General features: G+C 48.8%; 1 protein-coding gene across 1 annotated transcript; it reads left to right on the top strand.

The window, feature by feature from the left end:
- On the top strand, positions 1-27,746 carry POLR2A (RNA polymerase II subunit A; the record flags this gene model as incomplete). The annotated part of the gene is made up of 29 exons (XM_080713074.1): positions 1-93; positions 8,117-8,249; positions 8,393-8,529; positions 8,616-8,789; positions 8,979-9,260; positions 9,581-9,742; positions 9,870-10,090; positions 10,297-10,429; positions 11,241-11,365; positions 11,465-11,675; positions 13,030-13,239; positions 13,322-13,490; positions 13,856-13,950; positions 14,092-14,295; positions 15,956-16,178; positions 18,854-19,037; positions 19,671-19,842; positions 19,931-20,036; positions 20,124-20,329; positions 22,093-22,317; positions 22,456-22,702; positions 23,300-23,400; positions 24,852-24,956; positions 25,040-25,222; positions 25,433-25,636; positions 25,786-25,972; positions 26,092-26,205; positions 26,349-26,498; positions 26,590-27,746. The coding sequence occupies 29 exons, from the start codon at positions 1-3 to the stop codon at positions 27,744-27,746; spliced, it is 5,913 nt and encodes a 1,970-aa protein (XP_080569200.1).
- Between the last annotated feature and the right edge of the window lie 197 nt (positions 27,747-27,943).

Raw genomic sequence — 27,943 nt, 5'->3', positions numbered from 1 at the left:
ATGCACGGGGGCGGCCCCCCCTCCGGGGACAGCGCATGCCCGCTGCGCACCATCAAGAGAGTGCAGTTCGGAATCTTGAGTCCGGATGAGCTGGTAAGCTGCCCGCCCTGCTCCTGCTCCTCCTCGCTCGCGCGCCGGGGGCGGGGCCCAGCGGCGGCCGAGGAAGTGTCTGGCCGCCTAGGGAGGCCCGCCGCGGGGAGGTTTAGCTGCGCCGAGGCCGCTGTCTCGGAGCTTCCAGAGTTTGAAGAGATTTCGCGAGGATTTTCAGCGCTCTTGGTGACCGGTTCCACACTTGAGAATTACCGCCCTTCCACGGGAGGAGACGAGTCTAGGGGGCTTTTCCAAGTTTGAATAGGAAACGGAGTTAAAGATTTTGTTTTTCTGTAAATGGTAGTTGACCACCTGTTACGTGGCAGACACAGCAGAGGTTGGAAACACAATTGACCAAAGACGGACAAGTCCCTGACACACACACACATTTATTTATTTTGGTGATACCCGGGATTGAACCCAGGGGCATTCTACCTCCAGATTGCATCCCCAACCCTAGTAATTTTTTCTTTCTTTCTGTGGCACTGGGAACTGAACCCAGAGTCATTCTACCTCAGAGCTAGACCTCAGGGTAAATTTTATTTCTTGTTTGGAAACAAGGTCTCACCGAGTTGCAGAGGGCCTCGCTAAGTCGTCGAGGCTGACTTCAAACCTGCGATCCTTCTCTCCCAGCCTCCCAAGAACTGGGATTACAAGCGTGTGTCACCACACCCGGCTCCCAACCCTAGTTTTCTTCCTTCCTTCCTTCTTCTTTCTTTCTTTCTTTCTTTCTTTCTTTCTTTCTTTCTTTCTTTCTTTCTTTGTACTGGGGATGGAGCCGAGGTATATTGTACCCCCGAGCCACACCCCCAGTCCTATTTTCTTTTTTATTCTTTATTTTTGAAACAGGGTCTCACTAAGTTGCAGAGGACCTCGTGATCCTCCTCTCAGTCTTCCAAATGCTGGGATTACAAGCATGTGCTATTATGACCGGCTCCTAGTTTTCTATTCTTTATTTTTCTTTATTTTGCGGGTCTGGGGATGGAACCCAGGGGCTTCTACCTCTGAGCTACACCCCCCTGCCCGATTTTTTATTCTTTATTTTGAAACCGGGTCTCATTGAGTTGCAGAGGGCCTAACTAAATAGCTGAGGGTGTCCGTGAACTGCGATCGATCCTCCAGGCTCAGCCTCCCATATGCTGGGATTACAAGTGTGCGCCACCACGCCCGGCTTATTCTTTATTTTGAAACAAGGTCTCACTGAGTTGTGGAAGGCATTGCTGAGTAGCTGAGGCTGGCCTTGAACCTGCGATCCTCCTGTCTCAGCCTCCCAACTACTGGATGAGAAGTGTGCAGCTGGCTCCAATCTTCTAGAGTACTTTCTGTCAGAAGGGGCAGAGGAGACAGAAAACATATGATTAAATCTACTGTTCCCAAACTAATGTCCATCTGAGACACTACAACAAACTCACAGAAGCACAGTGAGGTATTTAAAATACTCAAGCCGAGCTGGGCGTGGTGGCGCACGCTTGTAATCCCTGCGCTTGGGAGGCTGAGACAGGAGGATCGCACCTGTTAAAAGCCAGCCTCAGCTACTCAGTGAGGCTCTCAGCAACTTAGTGAGACCCTGTTTCCAAATAAAATATAAAAAAAAGGTCTGGGAGTATAGCCCGGAGGTAGAAAGCCTCTGGGTTCCACCCCCAGTACCACAAAAAAATAAAAAAATACTCACGCCGGGCATGGTGGCACACACTTGAAATCCCAGTACTTGGGAGGCTGAGACAGGAGGATTGAAAGTATGCACTCAGCCTCAGCTACTTAGTGAAGCTCTCAGCAACTTAGTGAGACTGTTTAAAAATAAAGAATAAAGGCCGGGCGGTGGTGGCGCACGCTTGTAATCCCGGTGCTTGGGAGGTGGAGACAGGAGGATTGCGCAGGTTCGAAGCCAGCCATGCTGGTTTAGGAGACCCTGTTTCCAAATAAAAATATAAAAATAGGTCTGGGAGTGTAGCCCGGAGGCAAAAGGGTTTCCAGGAACCCCAGTACCACCAAAATAAAAAATAAATAAAGAATAAAAAACAGGGCTAGGGGTGTATTATTCTTTTCGTTAAAAGAATAATAAAATAGCCAGGCGTGGTGGTAGACGCTTGTAATCCCCATGCTTGGGAGGCAGAGACAGGAGGATCGAGCAGGTTCGAAGCCAGCCGTGTGCACTGGCTTAGGAGACCCTGTTTCCAAATTTAAAAAATGTAAAAATTTGTCTGGGAGTGTAGCCCGGAGGTAGAAGGGCTTCCAGGAACCCCAGTACCACCAAAAAAAAAAAAAAAAAAAAGAATAACAAAATAAAGAATAAATTGGCTGGGGGTATAGTTTGAAGGAAGAATTTCCTGGGTTCAATTCCCAGCACCAAGATAAATAAGTAAATAAGTAAAATTCTTGCTGAGGCTGAGACCAGAGGATTGTCTTGGACAGCCTCAGCTACTTAGTGAGGCCCTCTGCAATTCATTGGGACCTGGTTTCAAAATAAAGAATTAAAAAAAAATAGGGTAGGGGGTGTAGCTTGGAGGTCGAATGACCCTGGGTTCCATCCCCAGTCTCCCCCTCCCACACACACACACACAAAATAGGGCAGGTATAGTTCAGAGGTCAAATACCCCTGGATCCATCCCAAGACTCCCCCCCAAAAAAACATTCTGAGAGAAGCACAGGTGCCCTGTAAACTACTAGTTTCAGTTTGTTTAGTTTCAACATTAGATGGCAATAAATTCCCATAATTTTGTGAAGCTGGGGTTTTTTTTCTGTTTTTTTTTTCCCCCCTTTTTGTTTTGCTGGTCTGGGGATGGAATCCAGGGGCATTCAACTTCTGAGCTACACCCCCTGTCCTATTTTTTTTTTTTATTATTATTCTTTATTTTGAGACATGGTCTCACTAAGTTGCAGAGTGTAAGTAGCTGAGGCTGTCCGTGACCATGATTCTCCCGTCTCAGCCTCCTGAATGCTGGGATTACAAGCGTGCGCCACCACGCCCGGTTCTTTTTTTCTTTTTTTCCGTACTGGGGATGGAACCCAGGGGCATTCTACCTCGGAGCTGCACCCCCAGCCCGATTTTTTTATTCTTTATTTTGAAACAGTCTCACTGAGTTGCAAAGAGCCTCACTAGGTAGCTGAGGCTGGCTGCGAAACGCAATCCTCCTGGCTCAGCCTCCCAAATGCTGGGATTACAAGTGTGCATCACCACGCTCTGTTGAAGCTGGGGTTTTTTTGGTTGTTTTTGGGGTGGTTAATGGAGATTGAACCTCAGGGACATTCTACTTCCAAGCCACACCCCCAGCCCAATTTTATTTTTTGTTTTGAAACTAGGCCTCACTAGGTTGCTGGGTGGCTCGCTACATTGTTGAGGCTATCCTCCAACCTTTGATGCTCCTGTGTCTGCCTCCCAAGTATAGGGATTACAGGTGAGCCACCACGCCCAGCTGGTGAAGTTTGGCTTTTAGTAAGTGCTAAGACAGGCAAGACTCAGTTGGAACAAGAAGTAAGGGTGGTGCTAGCTAATCTGATTCCAAGAGTTGGGGAGTTATATAGTACCTAACAAGTGTCATAGTAAAAAAATTGTTATTTTGGGAAGAAGTGTGTGTGTTTTGTGTGTATGGTACTAGGGATTGAACCCAGAGGAATTCTACCTCTGAGTTACACCTCCTGCCCTTTCTGTTTTTTCTTTTGAAACAGGGTATCACTAAGTTGCTCAGCCAGGCCTAGAACTTGGAATCCTTCTGTCTTAGCCTCCCAGGTACTAGGATTACAAGCATGTACCACCATATCTGGCTAAGAAATATTATTATTATTATTATTATTTTGTGGGTCTGGGGATGGAATCCAGGGGCACTCAACCTCTCAGCTACACACCCTGCCCTATTTTTCATTCTTTATTTTGAAACAGGGTCTCACTAAGTTGTGGAGGGCCTCACTAAGTAGCTGAGGTTGCCCGTGAACCATGATCCTCATGTCTCAGCCTCGCAAATGCTGGGATTACAAGCATGCGCCACTATGCCCGGCAAGAAATATTACCTTAATATGTCAAAATATTTTAAGCTGGGCATAGTGGCGCCTGAGACAGGAGGATCACAGATTCAAGGACAGCCTCAGCGCAAGTAGTGAGACTCATCAACCTAGTGAGATCCTGTTTCAAAATAAAATAGTGCTGGGGTATAGTTTGGAGGCATGATGCCCCTGGGCTCAATTCCCAGTACCATAAAAAAATTTTTTGTCAGCTTAATGTTTATTACCTTTTCAAATGGCTAGCAAATTGCTAGGACGTAAATACTAATTAAGTTTGAATCTAGCCGGGCGAGGTGGCACATGCTTATACTTGGGAGGCTGAGGCAGGAGGATGACAGGTTCACAGTCAGGTTAGGCACTCTACAACTTAAATCCTATTTCAAAGTAAAAATAATAAGCTGAGCGTGGTGGCACCCAGGATGCTCCAGGGTTCCATCCCCAGTACCACCAAAAAAAATGTGTGTGTGTGTGTGTGTGTGTGTGTGTGTGTGTATGTGTATGGTTGGAGTGTAGGTCAGGTGGAATGCCCCTGAGTTCAGTCTCCACAAATAAGTGAATCTAGATACTTAACAAACGGCTCATTTTTGGTCTGGGGAGTGCTGTAAGTTATTGAGATACTAAGGATGCTATGAACTGATAATGTTAGGGACTCTTTGGTTAAATGAAAACGTTACTGAAGAGTGTGCAGAATGAGGCCCTTTTGTGTTTAAATAGGGACGTATTTCCTTTTTTTTTTAAGAGTGGAACATTGTCCACAGAACTTTACAGGAATTATCTCTGGAGGCAGGATAAGAAATTCTGATTGCTTTGTATGTTTCCATTTTATATAGCTTTTTTTTTTTTTTTTTTTTTTTTTTTTGGTACTGGGGGTGGAACCCAGAGGCTTTCTACCTCTGGGCTATACTCCCAGATCCATTTTATATTTTATTTGGAAACAGCGTCTCACTAAGTTGCTGAGAGCCTCACTAAGTAGCTGAGGCTGGCTTTGAACCTGTGTGATCCTCCTGTCTCAGCCTCCTAAGCGCAGGGATTACAAGCGTGTGCCACCACGCCCAGCATATAGCTTTTTTTAATAACAAATAATCCCATTTTGGGTAGGAGTGTGGGTAAGAGCAAGAGGCCGCTTATGAAACAGGCAGTAACTTTTTTTGTGTGTGTGTGTGGTTCTGGGGATAGAACCTAGGGGCGTTCTACTTCTGAGCTACACTCCCAGCCCTATTTTTAATTCTTTTTTTTATTTTGAAACAGGGTCTCACTGAGTTGCAGAAGGCCTCATTAAGTGGCTGAGGCTAGCCAGGCATGGTGACGCATGCTTGTAATCTCTGCGCTTGGGAGGCTGAGACAGGAGGATCGCACGGGTTCGAAGCCAGCCTTGGCTACTTAGTGAGGCTCTCAGCAATTTAGTGAGACCCTGTTTCCAAATAAAATATGAAAAAGGTCTGGGAGTATAGCCCAGAGGTAAAAAGCCTCTGGGTTCCACCCCCATACCACCAAAAACAAAAAACAAACATAAGTAGCTGAGGCTATCTGGGAACTGCAGTCCTCCTGTCTCAGCCTCCCAAATGCTGGGATTACAAGCGTACGCCACCACACACGGCTGGAACAGGCAGTATTTAATGCTGGTGTTCTCCAAAATTTTTTTTGTGTGTATGTGGGGGTGATTGAAAGTGGGGGTGTGAGAAGCAAGGAGAGATCGAGCTAAGACTTAGTTTTGTTTTGTTTTTTGCAATACTGGGGATTGGGCCCAGGGGCATTCTACCTCTGAGGTACACCCCAGCCCTCTTTGTTTGGGTTTTGTTTTTGGTAGTGCTGGGGATGGAACCCAGGGGCAGTCTACTTCCGAGCTACACCCCCAGCCCTATTTTTCATCCTTTATTTTGAAACAAGGTCTCAGTGAGTTGCAAAGGGCCTCACTAAGTAGTAGCTGAGGTTGTCCTCGAATTGCAGTCTTCTTGTCTCAGCTTCCCAAATGCTGGGATTATAAGTGTGTGCACCACGCCCGGCTCTTATTTTTTATTTTGAAACTATGTCTTGCACTTGGGCATGATGGTGCACGCTTGTAATCCTACTACTTGGGAGGCTGAAACAAGAGGAACATAGATTCAAGGCCAGCCCTAGTGAGGTGTAGACTTCATTCCAAGAAACTTAGGAGGCTGAGACAGAAGTATCCCAGGTTCAAGGACAGCCTTAGCAACTAGTGAAAGACTCAGTAACTTGGTGAGATCTTGTTTCAAAACAAAAAATAAAGCCAGGCGTGATGGCGCATGCTTGTAATCCTAGTACTTGGGAAGCTGAGACCAGAGAATCTTGCATGTTTGAAGCCAGCCTCAGCTACTTAGGCTCTCAGCAACTTAGTGAGACCCTGTTTCCAAATAAAATGTAAGTATAGGAGTGTAGCCCAGAGGTAGTAAGCCCCTGGGTTCCATCCCCAATACTACAAAGGAAGGAAAGAAGGAAGGAAGGAAGACAGACAGACAGGCAGGCATGGTGGCACATGCTTGTAATCACAACATTATTTGGGAGGCTGAGACAGGAGGATCGTGGTTCACAGCTCGCCTCAGCTACTCAGTGAGGACCTGTTTCAAAATAATGAATAAATAATAGGAGTTGGGGGTGTAGTTTGGAAGTAGAATGCCCCTAGGTTCCATCCCCAGTACCACAAAAAGAAAAATAAATTGGAATTTATTTCTAGGTCATTCATTAGGTTTAGAGGAAAAACGGTTGGGATTAGAGAAATCAATTTGGTGCTTGTCTCAAAGTTGACATTTAAGGGGCTAGGATTGTGGCTGACGGGTAAAGAGCTTGACTAATGTCTACAGCCTTACCAAATGCGCCCAGTCTCGTCTGATAGAAGCTAAGCAGGGTCAGGCTTGGTTAGTACTTGGATGGGAGAGCTTGCCTAATGTGTGAGGGCTTAGGTTCCTTCCCCAGTACCACCAAAATAAGTTGAGCTTTTATTCTTTGTATTTTATACCTCTAGAAAGTTAGGGAACCAAAGTCTAAACTGATTTAAAAGCCCAGCTTTTCATTGTGTGAAAGAATCCTCAAGGTTGCCGCAAATACCTCTAGCTTGGAACAGAAAGTTTTTCTTCAATTTGTAGTTAACTTCTGAGATCTTCCATCTCTCCTTTTCCCTTCTCTGAATTGGCCCCATTGAGTCCTGGCTCCTTTCTGGAGGATTCCTGTTATGTTTCTGCTCCACCTGCCTGTCCTAGCGCCTGGTTCTCCTGCCATGTAATAAAATCTCCAATTTTGTTTTTTTGTTTAGTTTTTGGCGGGTCTGGGGATGGAACCCAGGGGCATTCAACCTCCAAGCTACAGCCCCTGCCCTATTTTTTATTCTTTATTTTGAAATCGGGTCTCACCGAGTTGCAGAGGGCCTCACTAAGTAGCTGAGGCTGTCTGCGAACCGTGATCCTCCAGTCTCAGCCTCCCAAATTCTGGGATTACAAGCGTGCGCCACCACGCCCGACTAAAATCTCCAATTTGATGTGGAGTAGTTCAGACCCTTGAGTGGGAGAAAGTGATATAGATGGGGACATAGAGGCAAGACTGCGTCTCCAAGAGCCTCAGTCCTCCTCAGGGGATGAAGTTAGAGTTGGCGGGCACGTCTTGGGGCAGCACTACTGGGCTCTAGGCAGGTACAGAGCCAGGTCTCTCGTGGACTTGATTTTGGAGTAGGAGGATAAGGCAGTCCCTCCCTACTCCCATGCCCTTGAAGCAACTTGTCTTTCTTTTTGTGGTCAAATCCTATAGATGTCAGTGACCTAGAACTAAACCCAGAGGGATGTTGGGTTTGAGTTCTTAAGAGAGGTTGACCATACTCTAGTCTGAGCACATGCCACCCCCAACCCCACCCTGCTGCCAGTGACTGGAACAAACTTTTGACTTGTGATCTTCAACTCTGGCATTTCTAGAGGTGTGCCCACCTCAACTCACCCCAGGCTAAAAGTGGTTAGTTGGGGTTATCTCAGGCTGGACACTTAGGAATTTTACTTGGTTGTCACTGGCCTTTCTTTCTTTCATGCAGAAGCGGATGTCTGTGACAGAGGGTGGTATCAAATACCCAGAGACGACTGAGGGAGGCCGCCCCAAGCTTGGGGGACTGATGGATCCAAGGCAGGGGGTGATTGAGAGGACGGGCCGCTGCCAGACATGTGCAGGTAGGCGCTGGGGGCCAGAGCGATCCCAGAGAGGAGGGGAGAGGCTCAGTCCTTTTGAAAACCAGTGTGGGGCGGACATCTGGCATCTAGTCTCTGAGGAGAGTAGGAGCTGGGAGGAAAGTGTTACGTGCATGTTCCCCCAGGAAACATGACAGAGTGTCCTGGCCACTTTGGCCACATCGAACTGGCCAAGCCTGTGTTTCACGTGGGCTTCCTGGTGAAGACGATGAAAGTTTTACGCTGTGTCTGCTTCTTTTGCTCCAAACTGCTTGTGGACTCTGTGAGTTGGGGACGGGCTTGGTGAGGGGGACTGCTGGATGTGGCGACAGGGACAGCCTCACCTGACCTTTCTCTCCTCTGTCCCAGAACAACCCAAAGATCAAGGACATCCTGGCCAAGTCCAAGGGACAGCCCAAGAAGCGGCTTACACATGTGTATGACCTTTGCAAGGGCAAAAACATCTGCGAGGGCGGGGAGGAAATGGACAACAAGTTCGGTGTGGAGCAGCCTGAAGGCGACGAGGATCTGACCAAAGAGAAGGTAGTGGGGCTGGCAGAGATGTGGAGAAGGAAGGGACTGGAGGTGGTCATACAGGCCTGGAGGGAGCACAGGAGGAGGCTGTAGAAGAACCAGAACCTGGTGGACAAGGCATTGTGGGGAGTGCTGGCTTGCCTGGTGTAGCAGGACATGGCCCGAGTCTGGTCTTGACGTTCTCTCTCTTTTCCGAAGGGCCATGGTGGCTGTGGGCGCTATCAGCCCCGGATCCGGCGCTCAGGCCTAGAGCTGTATGCTGAGTGGAAACATGTTAACGAGGACTCTCAGGAGAAGAAGATCCTACTGAGCCCAGAGCGAGTGCACGAAATCTTTAAACGCATCTCAGATGAGGAGTGTTTTGTGCTGGGCATGGAGCCACGCTACGCTCGTCCTGAGTGGATGATTGTCACAGTGCTACCTGTGCCCCCGCTGTCCGTGCGGCCTGCTGTGGTGATGCAGGGCTCTGCCCGGAACCAGGTCAGCAGCTCCAGGGTTCTGTCTCTTGGGTGAGTGGCTGGGTGTCCTAGGAGAGGAAGCCCTACCAGGGTGGCATGTGCCAGGAGTAGAGGGACAGATCTGAGTTGGAAAATGCCATGCGGCTTGCTGGCTGTGTGACCTTTAAGGAGTCCCTTAATGAGGTTAAAGGTCATCGGAGGGTATCAGTATCTATAAAGTAAAAAGGAGCAGACCTGCCTCTGCCTCCCACAGTAGATGAGATTGGTACCACGTGCCTGGCACATTCATGTCCAGTACCCAGTCAGCAACAGCTAGATTTTGACAGTGCTCACTCCCCTCAGGATGACTTGACTCATAAACTGGCCGACATCGTGAAGATCAACAATCAGCTGCGGCGGAATGAGCAGAATGGCGCAGCGGCTCATGTCATTGCCGAGGACGTGAAACTCCTGCAGTTCCATGTGGCCACCATGGTGGACAATGAGCTGCCCGGCTTACCTCGTGTGCGTCTGCACTCTTTCCAGGCCCTGTGGATTAGAGGCAGGGGGGTAGCCAGCATGAGGCCTCTGAGCTGTGGAGGAAGGCCCAGTGCTGACCGCTGGGTTATTCCCTCCCCATGTTTCTTCACAGGCCATGCAGAAGTCTGGGCGTCCCCTTAAGTCCCTGAAGCAGCGGTTGAAGGGCAAGGAAGGCCGGGTGCGAGGGAACCTGATGGGCAAGCGAGTCGACTTCTCAGCCCGCACCGTCATCACCCCCGACCCCAACCTGTCCATTGACCAGGTTGGCGTGCCCCGCTCCATTGCCGCCAACATGACTTTTGCAGAGATTGTCACGCCCTTCAACATTGACAGGTATGCCTCAGTGTGGAAGCCCTGCCGAGGGGCCAGGGGTATGGCCTCAGTGCTGAGGCTTTGAGAGAGGTAGAGGTGTGCTCCTCCCCTGCCAGGGAGGGGAAGCTTTGAAGTTCAGAAGTGTGGCTTCTCCTTGGGGCTTTGGGGTGAGGGTGGCAACAGGGGTTTTGAGGACGCATTGTGTTCATCATGCCTCTCCTTCATAGACTTCAGGAACTAGTACGCAGAGGCAATAGCCAGTACCCAGGTGCCAAGTACATCATTCGAGACAACGGCGATCGCATTGACTTGCGTTTCCACCCCAAGCCCAGCGACCTTCACCTGCAAACTGGATATAAGGCACGTAAAAGGTCAAGCCTCTAGTAACTGGCTGAGCAGAAGGTTTTCTGCAGTGGGGTCAGCTTGAGGCGGCCATCTAAATCTGTCCTGTTCATAGGCTGCTGTGTCATTTGGGGTGGGGATTGTGTCCACCAAGGGACAACATACACCTGGCAGAAAAGGAAGACTCAGGGAGGACAGCACAGGAGGCTTCATATTCATTTCTCTCTTTTTTTTTTTTTTTTGGTACTGGGACTTGAACCCAGGGACATTCTACCTCCAAGCTAAACCCCCAGCTCTATTTTGGGGGGGGGGTCTGGAGATGGAACCCAGGGGCATTTGACCTCCAAGCTACACCCTCTGCCCTATTTTTTTATTCTTTATTTTGAAACAGGGTCTCACTGAGTTGCAAAGGGCCTCAATAAGTAGCTGAGGCTGGCCGCAAACTGTGATCCTCTGGTCTCAGCCTCCCGAATGCTGGGATGACAAGCGTGCGCCACCACGCCTGGCTCCCAGCACTGTTTTTATTCTTTATTTTGAAACAGTCTCGCTAAGTTGTGGAGGGCCCCACTAAGTAGCTGAGGTTGTCTGTGAACTTTCCATCCTCCTGTTTCAGGCTCCCAAGTACTGGGATTACAAGCGTGCGCCACCACGCTCAGCTCCATGTTTATTTCTCTTGATTCTCTCTCCAGACCGAGTTCCTTGAGATTGGTGAATACTATATTTTGTGATCGCTGTTATCCCTGAATACCAGTGTCTGGCCAGGTTTATTGTCATTTCATTCTTGACGTGCCTCCTTCACTGAGCCTCTTTCTGTACCTCACATCCCCAGGTGGAACGGCACATGTGTGACGGGGACATTGTTATCTTCAATCGGCAGCCGACTTTGCACAAAATGTCCATGATGGGGCATCGGGTCCGCATCCTCCCCTGGTCTACTTTTCGCTTGAATCTTAGGTCAGTTCTCTGGCTGAGGGAAGCAGGCTAATGTGGAGTGCGGGCTGGGCTGCCCCTTGGGGTGGCACTTTCCCAGCTCTGACTTCTTTTTCGTTGCAGTGTGACAACTCCATACAACGCAGACTTTGATGGGGATGAGATGAACTTGCACCTGCCACAGTCTCTGGAGACGCGAGCAGAGATCCAGGAGCTGGCCATGGTGCCTCGCATGATTGTCACCCCCCAGAGCAATCGACCTGTTATGGGCATCGTACAGGACACACTCACGGCAGTGCGCAAATTCACCAAGAGAGACGTCTTCCTGGAGCGGGTGTGTGATCCACATGGAAACCTGGCGGGCAGGCAGGGGGCTCTGGAGGGAGCGAGGAGGCAGCAAGGAAGGAGGAGCTGCGATGTTTCACCTGACTTGATTTCCACCTGTGATGTATATGAGACTGCCTTTTCTGGTGAGGGAAGGAAAAGGAAGGGGTTAGGAAAGATCAGAGGCTAGAATAGTAAGTGGCATTAGCTTCCCATTTAATTACTTAAATTTCACATAATTCCAGATATTGTCTATAAAGTAAAGGGAAAGGAAAAATATTATATATATTTCTTTTTCTTTTTTCCGGGTATGGAGGATTGAACCCCAGGATCCTCTACCATTAAACGACATTCCCATTTTGTTTGTTTTTTCTTTCTTTTTTTTTTTTCAGTCGTGGGAATGGAACCCGGGGTATTTTAACACCTCCAGCCCAATTTTTTATTCTTTATTTTGAAACAGGATCTCTCTGAGTTGCAAAGGGCCTCACTAAGTAGCTGAGGCTGTCCTCAAACGGCAATCCTCCTGTTTCAATCTCCCAAATGCTCGGATTACAAGCATGTGCTGCCACGCCCGGCTCTTAAGTTTCAGAGGGCCTCACTAAGTAGCTGAGGCTGTCTGTGAACCTGTGATGCTCTTGTCTCAGCCTTCTACGTACTGGGATTACAAGTGTGTACCACCACACCTGGCTCCCAGCCCCCCCACCCCCCCCCCCTTTTTTTTTTTTTTTCTTTTGCGGGTCTGGGGATGGAATCCGGGGGCATTTGACCTCAGAGCTACACCCCTGCCCTAGTTTTTTTATTCTTTAATTTGAAACTGGGTCTCAATAAATTGCGGAGGGCCACACTAAGTCTTAGCTGAGGCTGTCCTTAAACCGCGATCCTCCGGTCTCAGCTTCCCGAATGCTGGGATTACAAGCATGTGCCACTATGCCCAGCTGCTCCCAGCCTTTTTATTTGTTATTTTGAGACAGCTCTCTCTAATTTTCCAGGTTGGCCTTTATTTGTTTATTTTACTTATTTACTGATTATTGTATTGGGAATTGAACCCAGAGGCTTTTTACCTCTAAGCTATATCATCACCTCTATTTTATTTCTAGTTGAAAACAGGGTCTTACTAAGTTGCTGAGTCTCACTACTTGCTGAGACTGTCCTTGAACCTGTTATCCTTCTGACTCAGCCCCCCAAGTACTGGGATTACAGGCATGTGCCATCACACCTGGCTGAATTTTTTTGTTAAAAGTTTAGCAGGTAGTTTTCCTGGTATTCTTTTGCTTCTAAAATCTGACTTACCTCCTTGGATAGAAGTTTCGGTGCATTTCTGAAATGTACATCCTGACTGGGGCTTTCTTGCTGTTTCCTCACAGGGTGAAGTAATGAACCTCCTAATGTTCCTGTCCACGTGGGATGGGAAGGTCCCACAGCCGGCCATCCTCAAGCCCAGACCCTTGTGGACAGGCAAGCAGGTCTTCTCTCTCATCATACCCGGCCACATCAACTGCATCCGCACCCACAGCACCCATCCCGATGACGAGGACAGCGGCCCTTACAAGCACATTTCTCCAGGGGACACCAAGGTAAGTGGGTTCTTTTCTATGTGGGGACAGAATTTGGACATGGGAACCAGAACAGAGGCATTCAGTGAGTGCTTGCCCACAGGTGGTAGTGGAGAATGGGGAGCTGATCATGGGTATCCTGTGTAAGAAGTCCCTGGGCACCTCAGCCGGCTCCCTGGTCCATATCTCCTACCTAGAGATGGGCCATGACATCACTCGCCTCTTCTACTCCAACATTCAGACTGTTATCAACAACTGGCTCCTCATCGAGGGTGCGTATCGTGGACCCTACACCCTTTCTCTCGCTATGCTTTTGTTTTGGTGGTAGTAGGGATGGAACCTAGGGGACTTCTTCCTCCAGTCTATACCCTCAGACCTATTTTCTATTGTTTTATTTGGAAACAAACTCTTGCTAAGTTGATGAGGCTAGCTTTAAACCTGTGATCCTCCTGTCTCAGCCTCCCAGGTACAAGGATTACAAGCATGCACCACCACGCCCAGCTTACTCTCATTTTGTACTGTTCTTTCTTTCCTCCTTGGATTTGGTATTCCCCCATCTACTCTCTTGGCTACAAGTTTCCGTCATGTGGCTTAGGAGTCTGAAGGCAGCGTTACTAATGCTTCTCTTTAACTTCAGGTCATACCATTGGCATTGGGGACTCCATTGCTGACTCTAAGACTTACCAGGACATTCAGAACACTATTAAGAAGGCCAAACAGGATGTGATAGAGGTGAGAAGGAAGGCTGAGCAGAGACGGAATAAGAGGCTCCCAGGGACTTTGATCTCAGCCTTTGCAGTAGCAGAGTGGGTGTAAGGGTTTGAAGGAAGGGAACAGTAGGGATTGGTACCTCACTGAGAACTCTGCCTGCAGGTCATCGAGAAGGCTCACAACAATGAGCTGGAGCCCACCCCTGGTAACACGCTGCGCCAGACATTTGAGAACCAAGTGAACCGCATTCTCAATGATGCCAGAGACAAGACCGGCTCCTCTGCCCAGAAATCTCTGTCTGAATACAACAACTTCAAGTCCATGGTGGTGTCCGGAGCCAAAGGATCCAAAATCAACATTTCCCAGGTGAGAGGAGCCTTCAAGTCTGGAGGAGGAAGGAAAGGTGTGTGTATGTTTTGGGGTGGGAAGTGGGAAAAGTACTGGAAACTTACTTTTTTTCCTCCCTGGGGATTAAATCCTGGGGCACTATACCACTGAGCTACATCTATGGCCCTTGTGTGTGTTTGTTTGTTAGTTAGTTAGTTAGTTAGTTTGTTTGTTTGTTTGTTTGTTTGTTTGTAGTATTGGAGATTGAACCCAAAAGCTACACCCCCAGCCTGATTTTTATTATTTGGAAACAGGGTCTCACTAGGTAGATGCAAATCTCCATGCTGAGGCTGTCCTCAGACCTGTGATCCTCCTGTCTCAGCCTCCCCAGTACAGGGATTACAGGCATGCACCACCATGCCCAGCTGGCTCCCTATTTTTTTTTTTTAAATAGGGTCTCACTAAGTTGTGGAGGGCCTCACTAAATAGCTGAGGCTGAGCCGGGCGTGGTGGTGCACGCTTGTAATCCCAGCATTTGAGAGGCTGAGACAGGAGGATTTCAGTTCGCAGACAGCCTCAGCTACTTAGTGAGGTTCTTTGCAACTCAGTGAGACCCTGTTTCAAAATAAAGAATAAAAAATAGGGCTGGAGGTATAGCTTGGGATTAGAATGCCCCTGGGTTCCATGCCCAGTACCATAAAAAAATAAATAAAAATAAATAAATAAATAAATAAAGCCAGGAGTGGTGGCACACACTTGTAATCCCAGCATTTGGGAGGCTGAGACTGGAGGATAGCAGTTTGCAGACACCCTCAGCTACGTAGGCCCTCCGCAACTGAGACCCTGTTTCAAAATAAAGAATAAGAAATTGGGCAGGGGGTATAGCTCCGAGGTCAATGCCTCTGAGGTCCATCCCCAGTACCTCAAAAAAAAAAAAATATATATATATATATAAATAAATAAATAGCTGAGGCTGGCCACCAACCTATGATCCTCCTGTCTCAGCCTCTCAAGTACTGGGATTATAAGCATGTGTCACCATGCCTGGCTACAGCTCTTTTTATTTTATTTTGATATAAATTTTCACCAAGTTGCCTAGTTTTGCCTTGAATTTGGAATCTTCTTGCCTCGGCCTCATAAGTAGCTGGAATATAGGCTTGTGCTCACATGTCTGGCTTGAAAACTTTTATTTTTTTGTACTATAGATTAAACCCAGAGGGATTCCACCTCCAAGCTATTCACCCTCAGCCCTATTATTTATTTTTTTTATTTGGAAACGGGCTTGCTAGGTTTCTGAGAGCCTCACTGAGTTGTGTTGTTTTTTTGTTTTTTTCCTTTTGGTACTGGGGGTGGAACCCAGTGGCATTCTGCCTCTGAGCTATACCCTCGGCCCTATTTTTTTAATTCTCTTTATTTTGAAACCGGGTCTCACTGAGTTGCAGAGGGCCTCACTAAGTACTAGCTGAGGCTGTCTGCGAACTGCGATCCTCTTGTCTCAACCTCCCAAATGTTGGGATTACAAGCGTGTGCCATCATGCCCAGTTCCCTCACTGAGTTTTTGAGGCTGGCCTCAAACCTGCGATCCTCCTGTTGCAGCCTCCCAAGTACTGGGATTACAGACATGCCACCGTGCCTGGCCTTGAAACTCTTATTCTTAAGACAAGGGAAGTTAGATGAAGCCTACTCTTTCTGTTCCCAGGTTATTGCTGTGGTCGGGCAGCAGAACGTGGAAGGCAAACGGATCCCATTTGGATTCAAGCACCGGACTTTGCCTCACTTCATCAAGGATGATTACGGACCTGAGAGCCGAGGCTTTGTGGAGAACTCTTACCTAGCCGGCCTCACGCCCACTGAGTTCTTCTTCCATGCCATGGGGGGTCGTGAGGGGCTCATCGACACAGCCGTCAAGACTGCCGAGACTGGTGAGGCTTTCTGTAGAGGACTTCGAGGAAGTGTGGCTAGCTGAGAAACCCCTGGCAGCGGGGTGGGGGTTCTCAGGCCTAAGGCTTTTTTCCAGATGTGTAATTTTGGCGTTCATGGAAAGAATGGAGACTGAAGCTCGAGTTACGTGGGCTGGGCGGGGCTCAGTGGTGGTAGGTGTGCCGAGGCCCTGCGTTTGATGAGGAAAAAAAAGGCAGATGCCTTTGGTTTTCTGTTTTTGTCTGTCTGTGCTTGTGTGGTTCTGGCGATTGGACTCCAGCATTTTATCTCCAAACTACACTCCCAACCCTTTTGTTTGTGCTGTTTATAGCAAATATAAGTTATTTTGCAGGGCCTTCTTAACAATTGTGCTTCATCCTTAGGAAAAGAGTTCTTTATTTATTTTTATTTTTATTTTTTTGTGGTACTAGGGGTGGAACCCAGAGGCTTTCTACCTCCGGGCTACACTCCCAGGCCTTTTTTATATTTTATTTGGAAACAGGGTCTCACTAAGTTGCTGAGAGCCTCACTATAAGTAGCTGAGGCTGGCTTCGAACCCGTGCGATCCTCCTGTCTCAGTCTCCCAAGCGTGGGGATTACAAGCATGCGCCACCATACCCAGCTGAAAACAGTTCTTTAGCTATTAGCAAAGTATTACATTCAAAATACTTTCTTTAAGGCACTGAAATAAATTCATACATGCTATATTATCAATATTCAGAAACATCACGGAAAACATACAGAATGAAATACATAAAATTACTTTTAACTTCGACACTGCATAGTAATTTAGCCACAAAATCAGAATTTATAAAATTAGGAATTACTTCTACACACCAGTGCTAATTATTTTCAAGAAACTGATGACAGCTTGGCAACAACTGCTTAGGTCAAATTTCATTCCAGACCTCTTGCTTGTTTTCAAGTTTTCATTTCCTTGGCAAGTTCAGTGTATGTTTCCCACAGTTAATTGTACTGAGTATTTTACACACTTAACTTTACAACTTACAAACATTCAAGTAAAATCTTTATCACGTGATTTTTTGGAAAAGCTTTGAGAGTATTATTCACATTAAAAGTTTTCACAGTGTAAAAAAATGACAGTTATTGCTGATGACAGGTTTTTTTCTATAGGAGCTTCTCACTGGGTGTATTCAAGCACACACAAGAAACTTGCATTGTATATTCTGGTGTATATATATATATATATAAAATATGGTTTTTTTTCTTTTTTTCTTGGTGGTTTTTTCTTGGTGGTACTGGAGTTCCTGGAAGCCCTTCTACCTCCCGGCTACACTCCCAGACCTATTTTATACTTTTTTTATTTTTGGAAACGGTTTCTTAAGCCAGCACGGCTGGCTTCGAACCTGCACAGTCCTCCTGTCTCTGCTTCCCAAGCGCAGGGATTACAAGTGTGCACCACCATGCCCAGTGTGGTTAATTATATTAACTGAAAAATCCACAAAGGAATTTCTGTAGGTACTAAAAAAACACTTTCATAAAAGAGGCCCTTCTACCAGGATTGTGGTTTGAAGACAGCCTCAGCTGCTACTTAGTGAGGCCCTTTGCAACTCAGTGAGACCCTGTTTCAAAATAAAGAATAAAAAAAAGGGCTGGAGGTGTAGCTCGGAGGTAGAATGCCCTGGGTTCCATCCCCAGTACTGCAAAAAAAAAAAAAACCAAAAACCTTTTAAGCCCAGCATGGTGATGCAGGCCTTTAATCCCAATATTTGGTGGGCCCCAGCCCCTTTTTTATATTTTGCTAGGTTGTTGGGGTCTCACTATTGTGAGACTGTCCTTGAACCTGCAATCCTTTCTCATCCTCTCAAGTACTGGTGTTATACACGTGCCCCACCACACCTGGCAGTATTTTTCTTTAGATTGCTTTACAGCATTCCATGCTGCACAGATAGGGCTCTGCTCCTGGCCTAGCACATGAGGGTGGTTCTTAGGAAATTCTACTAGGCGCTTGATTAATCTAGTGATAAAAAGCATGTGGCTTTTATCAGAAGACCTGGGAGGGTTTTGCAGTGTAGCTCAGTGCTAGAGCACTTGCCCAGTATACACGAGGCCCTGGATTTATTTCCCAGCACTACAAAAAAGAAAAAAGACCAGCATTTGGGAGGCTGAGGCCAGAGGATCACGGTCACAGACAGGCTCAGCCACTTAGCGAAGCCCTTTTCATAAAATAAAAGCACTAGCCGGGCGTGGTGGTGCACGATTGTAATCCCCACGCTTGGGTTTACAAGCAGGAGGATGGCGCAGGTTTGAAGCCAGCCACGCTGGCTTAAGAGACCCTGTTTCCAAATTAAAAAATATATATATAAAGTAGGTCTGGGAGTATAGCCTGGAGGTAGAACGGCTTCCAGGAACCCCAGTACCAATAATAATAATAATAATAATAATAATAATAATAATAATAATAAATAAAAAGACTAAAAAAAATAGGGCTGGGGTGTGGCTCGGAGGTAGAATGCCCCTGGGTTCCATCCCCAGTACCACAAAAAAAAAAAAAAAAAAAAAAGAAGAAGAAAGAGAAAGAAAAAAGGGAAAGATCCCTCAGGTGTGAGGGGCTACTAGCTGGCTCTTGTGGGAATCGGGTGAGTCAAGACTAGGTCTTTGGTCCTTGACATCGCCTTCTCTTGCCTTGGGTTCTTTAATTGATTGCATCCCCCAGGTTACATCCAGCGGCGTCTGATCAAGTCTATGGAGTCAGTCATGGTGAAATACGATGCAACTGTGCGAAACTCCATCAACCAGGTGGTACAGCTGCGCTACGGCGAGGATGGCCTGGCCGGGGAGAGTGTTGAGTTCCAGAACCTGGCTACACTCAAGCCTTCCAACAAGGCGTTTGAGAAGAAGTGAGCAGGCGGGCAAGAGGGTGGCTGGTGCACTTTGACTCAGGGCCTTAGTTGTGGGAGTCCCACTCACTCAGAGAGATGGCCTGTAATGTGCCTTTTTGTTTGGGGGTACTGGGGATGGAACCCAGGGCATTCTTCCTTCGAGCTACACTCCCGCTCTATTTTTTATTCTTTATTTTGAAACAGGGTCTCACTGAGTTGCAAAGGGCCTCACTACATAGCTGAGGCTGTTCGTGAATCACAATCCTCCTATTTCAGTCTCCCAAATGCTGGGATTACAAGCAGGCACCACCATGCCAGTCTGTAATGTGTCTTGCAGTAGGCCTTACCTTTTTAGCACCTTGATTTTCCATATCTGAAATGGCCCCTCAGTGTTGAAAGAGGATGAATGGAGGAGATCTAAGATCTGTTCCTGCTTTGCCCCTGGTGATAATACAGAAGAGCAGAGGGACAAGCACGTGTGGGTCCTGGCAGTCCTTGGATCTAGGTCTTATGTGTCTCGGCCCAGCTTTCTTGTCTCCAAAGCCTTGTTCCTGCTGGGCTGTGCACTTCTCAGAGCCTCACACCACTCCTGTGGGAATGAGAACCCAGAGCCCGTTGTGCCCTGACTCCACCTCCCCTTGCCACTTGTAGGTTCCGTTTTGATTATACCAATGAGAGGGCCTTGCGACGGACTCTGCAGGAAGATCTGGTAAAGGATGTGCTGAGCAATGCACACATACAGAACGAGTTGGAACGGGAATTTGAGCGGATGCGTGAGGATCGGGAAGTGCTCAGAGTCATCTTCCCAACTGGAGACAGCAAGGTTTGTGTGGGTGGCAAGTGCTGGAGATGTGCTGCTGCTGGGTGGCTGTCCTTTGACTCAGTCCTCTCTCCATCCGCTCCTCCCTCAGGTTGTCCTCCCCTGTAACCTTCTGCGCATGATCTGGAACGCCCAGAAGATCTTTCATATCAACCCTCGCCTGCCTTCTGACCTGCACCCCATCAGAGTGGTAGAGGGTGAGTGTATCGGTCTCTAGACCAACTGGGGATGGGAGTCTACTGGGCGCTGGTCTGACCATCTCCGCACCTCTCATTTGGCCTCAGGAGTCAAGGAACTGAGCAAGAAGCTGGTGATTGTGAACGGGGATGACCCGCTCAGCCGGCAGGCTCAGGAGAATGCCACTCTGCTCTTCAACATCCACCTGCGGTCCACGCTGTGCTCCCGCCGCATGGCTGAGGAGTTTCGGCTCAGTGGGGAGGCTTTTGACTGGCTGCTTGGGGAGATCGAGTCCAAGTTCAACCAAGCAATTGTGAGTGTTGGCTTCTCACCTTGAGACCTTGTTTTTCTCCTCTTGTTTATTGGTATTATCACTGAATACTAGCTCTCATTCATTGAAAGACTGCTCTGTGCCAAAGACCTAAGTTTGATGCATTATGCCTTTGTATCAGAGCAACCTTAAAAGGACCCTGGTGGAGGGGCTCACTGGTCCTCAGTGGCAGAGACAAAGCTGCGACAGCAATTGTATGAGAGTCATAGGCATAAGTGGCATGACTGGGATATGAAATGGAAATTTTGTTCTTTATTTTCCTAAAATATCCATTGTATGAAAGATTCTAATTTGGATAGAGGTAGGGAATTAGAAGAAGAAGTAATTAGAATTATAGATACTGAGATAAGCTTTCACTGTCTAAGAATTTCGCAGAATTATGGTAGTAAGGAAAGCATCTTGATTAAAGGCACGCCTCTGAATCTGTTCTTACCAATCAGGAAGCTGGGTATCGTGGTGCATGCCTTTAATCCCAGCTTCTCAGGAGGCTGAGGCAGGAGGAGGATTGAACGTTTGAGGCCAGCCTGGGCAATTTAGCAAGACTTTCAAAATAAAAACTAAAAAGAGCTTGAGGATAGCTCAGTGGTTGAGCATTTGTCTAGAATGAGTGAGCTTCTGGGTCCAGTTCCCTATACTGCAAAAATCAGTAATAAATAATCATGAAATTAAAAATACATTAGGAAGCCGGGTGTGATGGCGCACACTTGTAATCCCCAAGCTTGGGAGGCTGAGACAGGAGGATTGCACAGGCTCGAAGCCAGCCTCGCTGTCTTAAGAGACCCTGTTTCCAAATAAAAATATAAAATAGGTCTGGGAGTGTAGCCCGGAGGTAGAACGGTTTCCAGGAACCCCAGTACCACCAAACAAAAACAACAGCAACAAAAAATGCATTAGGAACTAGGTGTAGTGGTATTGTAATCACAGTACTTAGGAGGCTGAGACAGGAGGCTCACAGGTTTGAGGACAGCCTCAGCAATGTAGTGAGACTCAGTAACCTAGCAAGACCCTGTTTCAAAATAAAAAATAAAAAGAGCTGGGCTGTACCTGAGAGGTAGAATGCCCTTGGTTTCGATCCCTGTACCATAAGAAAATAAGTAAAAATGTGTTAGGAAATACTATAAAATCCTATTGAAAGAAACTATAGAATACATAAATGAATGGAAAAATATCCATATTCATGGATTGGACAATTTAATATTGTTAAATGGCACAGTTCCCCAAAGAGATTTATCGATTCAACAAATCTGCATTTGTGGCAGAAATTTATAAGCTGATTCTAAAATTCATATGGAAATGTAAGAGACCCAGGATAGCCCAAACAATGTAAAAAGAATAAAGTTGAACTTACACTGTAGCGTGGTGGTGCACACTTATAATCTCAGTACTTGGGAGGCCGAGACAGGAGGATCGTAGGTTTACCACCAGCCTCATCTACTTAGTGAGACCTCTGTAATTTAGTGAGACACTGTTTTAAAAAAAAAAAAAAAATAGGATTAGGGATGTAGCTCAGAAGTAGAATGCCTCTGGGTTCAATCCTTGGTACTACAAAAAAAGAAAGAAAGAAAGAGAGAAAGAGAAAGAAAGAAAGAGAAAGAAAGAGGGAGGGAGGGAGAGAGGGAGGAGAAAGAAAGGATCTCTCTGCCTTTGCCAAACTTACCTACCCTCTGTCTTTTTTATATTAGAAGATATCTTGCTCATTCACCAGAAGAGAGGGTTGGCTTTTTCTGACGCTAGCTTTTCCTTAGGCCCATCCTGGAGAAATGGTGGGAGCTCTGGCTGCACAGTCCCTTGGAGAACCTGCCACCCAGATGACCTTGAACACCTTCCATTACGCTGGTGTGTCTGCCAAGAATGTGACATTGGGTGTACCTCGGCTTAAGGAACTCATCAACATTTCCAAGAAGCCAAAGACTCCCTCGCTTACTGTCTTCTTGTTGGGCCAGTCTGCTCGAGATGCTGAAAGGGCCAAGGTAGGGGTTGGTGATGGGCTTATTGGCAAAAGGAGGAGGGGAATTCTCTCTTGAATAAGGACTTGGGATTCCCTTCATAGGATAGTTTCAAGAGGCCTTTGGAATCACCCTGATGCCTGTGTCCCTGTCTCATCCCAGGATATTCTCTGTCGCCTGGAACATACAACATTGAGGAAAGTGACTGCAAACACAGCCATTTACTATGACCCCAACCCCCAGAGCACAGTGGTGGCAGAAGATCAGGAGTGGGTAAATGTCTACTATGAGATGCCTGACTTCGATGTAGCCCGAATCTCCCCTTGGCTCTTGCGAGTGGAGCTGGACCGGAAGCACATGACTGACCGGAAGCTGACCATGGAGCAGATTGCCGAAAAGATCAATGCTGGTAAGGGCAGGAGGGCAGAGGTGTCTCAGGAGTCCCATCTGGGCTCCAGCCTCTGTTGTGTTTGCTACACTGGAGTCCTGACAGAGCCGCCCACCTTCCCAGTATCTGTGCATCCCCTCCTCCACCTTCCAAGGCACCGTTTCCCCAGGGTCAGTGTTCCTGGCCCCAGGCCCTCCAGGGCCTCTGCATTCTCTTTCCCCTCTCAGTGTGCCCCTTTTCTCTTCTGTGAGAAGGTAAGGTCTAGGAGGAGGGGCAAGCCCAGAGAACCTATGACTGGAAGGAAGCCAGGAAGAAGCAAGTCCTTTCTTCTTTTTTTTTTTTTTTTGTGTGTGTGTGTGTGTGTGTGTGTGTGTGTGTGTGTGTGTGTGTGTTGGTACTGGGGTTCCTGAAAGCCCTTCTACCTCCGGGCTACACTCCCAGACCTATTTTTTTTTTTTTTAAACAGGGTCTCTTATGCTAGCACGGCTGGCTTCGAACCTGCGCAATCCTCCTGTCTCTGCCTCCCAAGCACGGGGATTACAAGCGTGCGCCACCACGCCTGGCCAGCAAGTCCTTTCTAACATGGTATTTTTCATGGCTTATTGTCCTCCCTATCAGGCTTTGGCGATGACTTGAACTGCATCTTTAATGATGATAATGCCGAGAAGCTTGTCCTTCGTATCCGTATCATGAACAGTGATGAAAACAAGATGCAAGAGGTAAATGGGACCCAAAAAAAGACAGATCACAGAAAACTGTTAAATCTCATTGTTAGTCCAAGAAATTAAGGTACAAGCAACATTGAGGGCCAGTTACATCCACCTAATTTAGGAATGGGTAACGGTGATTAGCAAGGATTCCCCAGAAGCAAAAGTCTTTGAAATTTGACCACCAAATAGATAAAAGAGATGGCATTAAAAGGTGTGTCCTTAGCTGGGCGTGGTGGCACACGCTTGTAATCCCCACGCTTGAGAGGCTGAGACAGGAGGATCACACAGGTTCCAAGCCAGCTCAGCTACTTAGTGAGGCTCTCAGCAACTTAGTGAGACCCTGTTTCCAAATAAAATAGGGCTGAGAGTATAGTCCAGAGGTAGAAAGCCTTTGGGTTCCACCCCAAGTACCACCAAAAAAAAAAGAAAAGAAAAGCCGGGCGTGGTGGTGCACTCTTGTAATCCCCGCGCTTGGGAGGCAGAGACAGGAGGATCGCACGGGTTTGAAGCCAGCCTCAGCTACTTAGTGAGGCTTCCAGCAACTTAGTGAGACCCTGTTTCCAAATAAAATATAAAAAAGGTCTGGGAGTATAGCTCAGAGGTAGAAAGCCTCTGGGTTCCACCCCCAGTACCACCAAGGAAGGAAGGAAGGAAGGAAGGAAGGAAGGAAGGAAGGAAGGAAGGAAGGAAGGGAGGGTGGGTGTGTCACTTTGCAGTCCTCCCCCAGATTCTTGCAGCTTGCTCTCCTGTAGCAGTACAGACTTCAGCCAGGAGAGCAAGGAGGCAAGATAGGGACAGTCTGGACAGTAAGAATTACTATGAGCCAGGCGTGGTGGTGCACGCTTGTAATCCCAGCATTTGGGAGGCTGAGACAGGAGGGTCGCGGTTTGCGGACAGGTTCAGCTATTTAGTGAGGCCCTCCGCAACTTAGTGAGACCCTGTTTCCAATTAAAGTATAAAATAGGTCTGGGAGTATAGCCTGGAGATAGAAAAGCCCCAGGTTTCACCCCCAGTACCACCAAAAAATAAAAAATAAAAAAGTAAAGCAGGGGTTGTAGCTTGGAGGTCAAATGCCTCTGGGTTCTATTCCAGACCTGCAAAAAAAATTATATATATAATCTTGATGGAATGTAATATACAGCTATTAGGAGAGATTTTTTGTCAAGTTGGTAGTGTCCTGGCTAGTACTTGGTGAGCATCAGAAGCAGAGCAGGCCCCCAATCCCAGCTACCCAGGGTACCTACACATCCGCAGGGATGTGCTAGACGGACTATACGAAAATAGCAGCTGTTAAGGTGGGAGGTGTGGGTGCCTCTTCCTAGGCTTCTTTAAGTAATATTATAAAGTCATGATAAAAGGCAGTCTCACTGGGGCCTTGAGGTCCTTGGAGTCAATAGTTTGGGTGAGAGCAGAGGAGAGACTGGAGGGCCCTAGGGGTGCTGACCTTATTCTCTTTGCAGGAAGAAGAGGTAGTGGACAAAATGGATGACGATGTCTTCCTGCGCTGCATTGAGTCCAACATGCTGACAGATATGACCCTACAGGGCATCGAGCAGATCAGCAAGGTCAGCCCTCTCCCGCGGCTGCCCTGCCCCCATCTTCCCCACCTGTCCTGCTGGCCCCGCTCCAGCTCTCTCTGTCTCTCCAGGTGTACATGCACCTGCCGCAGACAGACAACAAGAAGAAGATCATCATCACGGAGGACGGGGAGTTCAAGGCCCTGCAGGAGTGGATCCTGGAGACGGACGGCGTGAGCTTGATGCGGGTGCTGAGCGAGAAGGACGTGGACCCTGTGCGCACCACGTCCAACGACATCGTGGAGATCTTCACGGTGAGCCTCAGAGCATGTGCTGGCCAGCTCTGCTGGGACACTCCCAATTTCAGGCCTCTCTGCACTCACAAGATTTCTTGTGAGTTTTGTCTACCTAAATGTCACTTTTGAGTGTGGTGCCCTGACCCCTCTCGTCCTGTGGGTCTTGGTGGGAGGAGGAATAGGAGAACAGAACTAACTTGGTCTTGATGCCCCCAACCCTCATGACAGGTGCTGGGCATTGAGGCTGTGCGGAAGGCCCTGGAGCGGGAGCTGTACCATGTCATCTCCTTTGACGGCTCCTACGTCAATTACCGGCACTTGGCTCTCTTGTGTGATACCATGACCTGTCGTGGCCACTTGATGGCCATCACCCGGCACGGAGTCAACCGCCAGGACACCGGACCTCTCATGAAATGTTCCTTTGAGGAGACGGTAATGGCAGTTCTGAGTGGGTGGGAGGAGAGTGCCCGTGGCAGAGGAGCATGAGTGTGCTGCCGGCAACTGGGCTGTGGCTCTGAAGGCACCGCCCTGGTCCTGTGTGTGGAGGGGTCTGATGGGGCTGTCCTCTTCCTGTTGTCCAGGTGGATGTGCTTATGGAAGCAGCTGCCCATGGGGAGAGCGACCCTATGAAGGGGGTTTCTGAGAATATCATGCTGGGCCAGCTGGCTCCAGCTGGCACTGGCTGCTTTGACCTCCTGCTGGACGCAGAGAAGTGCAAGTACGGCATGGAGATCCCCACCAACATCCCCGGCTTGGGGGCCGCCGGACGTGAGTATGAGCGCCTTGGCTGCGCAGACCATGGGCAGGCCTGTGGGGTGAGGCAGGCCGTGGTTGGGGTGTTAAGCCCTCGGTGCTGTCTCTCATGCGTCCCCTGGTCGTCTTTGCAGCTACCGGCATGTTCTTTGGCTCAGCACCCAGTCCCATGGGAGGAATCTCTCCTGCCATGACACCCTGGAACCAGGGTGCAACCCCAGCCTATGGGGCTTGGTCCCCAAGTGTCGGTGAGTAACCTGGCCTAGGAAGAGGGCCCTCGGGCAGTCCAGAGGTGGGTGAGTGGGGTGGTGCTCAGGAGCTGTCACTGGACTACAGGGAGAGGTGGGTGGCTGCCTCCAGCTCCGCTTCAGCCTGTTCCTCTTTGTTCCAGGGAGTGGCATGACCCCAGGTGCGGCTGGCTTCTCGCCCAGTGCTGCTTCAGATGCCAGTGGCTTCAGCCCGGGCTACTCCCCTGCCTGGTCCCCCACGCCGGGCTCGCCGGGCTCCCCCGGGCCCTCAAGCCCATACATCCCTTCACCAGGTGAGTCGTCATCGGCTGTCCTGTTCCCCCCAAGCTTCCCACCTGGACAAGGCTGTCTTCACTTAAATCCCTGTCCGCTTTTTTCTCACAGGTGGTGCCATGTCACCCAGCTACTCACCAACATCACCTGCCTACGAGCCTCGTTCCCCTGGTGGCTATACACCCCAGAGCCCCTCCTACTCCCCCACCTCCCCCTCCTACTCCCCCACATCTCCCTCCTACTCGCCAACCAGTCCTAACTACAGCCCCACGTCTCCCAGCTACTCCCCGACCTCTCCCAGCTACTCGCCAACGTCTCCCAGCTACTCACCAACATCACCCAGCTACTCGCCTACTTCCCCCAGTTACTCCCCCACATCACCCAGCTACTCCCCGACATCACCCAGCTACTCCCCGACGTCTCCCAGCTACTCCCCGACGTCTCCCAGCTACTCGCCGACGTCTCCCAGCTACTCGCCTACTTCACCCAGTTACTCACCCACCTCCCCCAGCTACTCACCCACCTCCCCCAGCTACTCACCCACGTCTCCAAGCTACTCACCAACCTCCCCGAGTTACTCTCCCACCAGCCCCAACTACTCTCCAACCAGTCCAAATTACACCCCAACATCTCCCAGCTATAGCCCAACGTCTCCCAGCTACTCACCAACCAGTCCCAACTACACGCCAACCAGTCCTAACTACAGCCCCACCTCTCCCAGCTACTCCCCGACTTCCCCCAGCTACTCGCCCACCTCACCCAGCTATTCTCCTTCAAGCCCGCGGTACACACCACAGTCTCCAACCTACACCCCAAGCTCTCCCAGCTACAGCCCTAGCTCCCCTAGCTACAGCCCTACCTCCCCCAAGTATACCCCAACCAGTCCTTCCTACAGTCCCAGCTCACCAGAGTACACCCCAACTTCTCCCAAGTACTCTCCTACCAGCCCCAAATATTCACCCACTTCTCCCAAGTACTCGCCTACCAGCCCCACCTATTCACCCACTACCCCGAAATACTCGCCAACATCTCCTACTTACTCACCAACTTCGCCCGTCTACACCCCAACCTCTCCCAAGTATTCACCTACTAGCCCCACCTACTCACCCACCTCCCCCAAGTACTCGCCCACCAGCCCCACCTACTCGCCCACCTCCCCCAAAGGCTCTACCTACTCACCCACGTCCCCCGGCTACTCGCCCACCAGCCCCACCTACAGCCTCACGAGCCCGGCCATCAGCCCGGATGACAGTGATGAGGAGAACTGAGGGTGAGCAGGGCGCGGCCGCCAGCTGGGCCCCGGGCAGCCATGGTGGCACCGCGCAGCCCTGCCGCCTGCCCCCAGGCTGCGGCCGGCCGGATCCCTTGTACATAACGCCTGTGACAAAGTTCTCCCCCCTGAACTTCTGGGTCCCGTTTCTGATGGGGCTTTTGTCTTGTTCTCTCTCTACTTGTGCTGTCTCAG

Source organism: Muscardinus avellanarius (assembly GCF_963383645.1).
Source record: "Muscardinus avellanarius genome assembly, chromosome: 16".
Classification (NCBI taxonomy): Eukaryota; Metazoa; Chordata; class Mammalia; order Rodentia; family Gliridae; genus Muscardinus; species Muscardinus avellanarius.
This window is presented reverse-complemented; position numbering and strand designations above follow the sequence as displayed.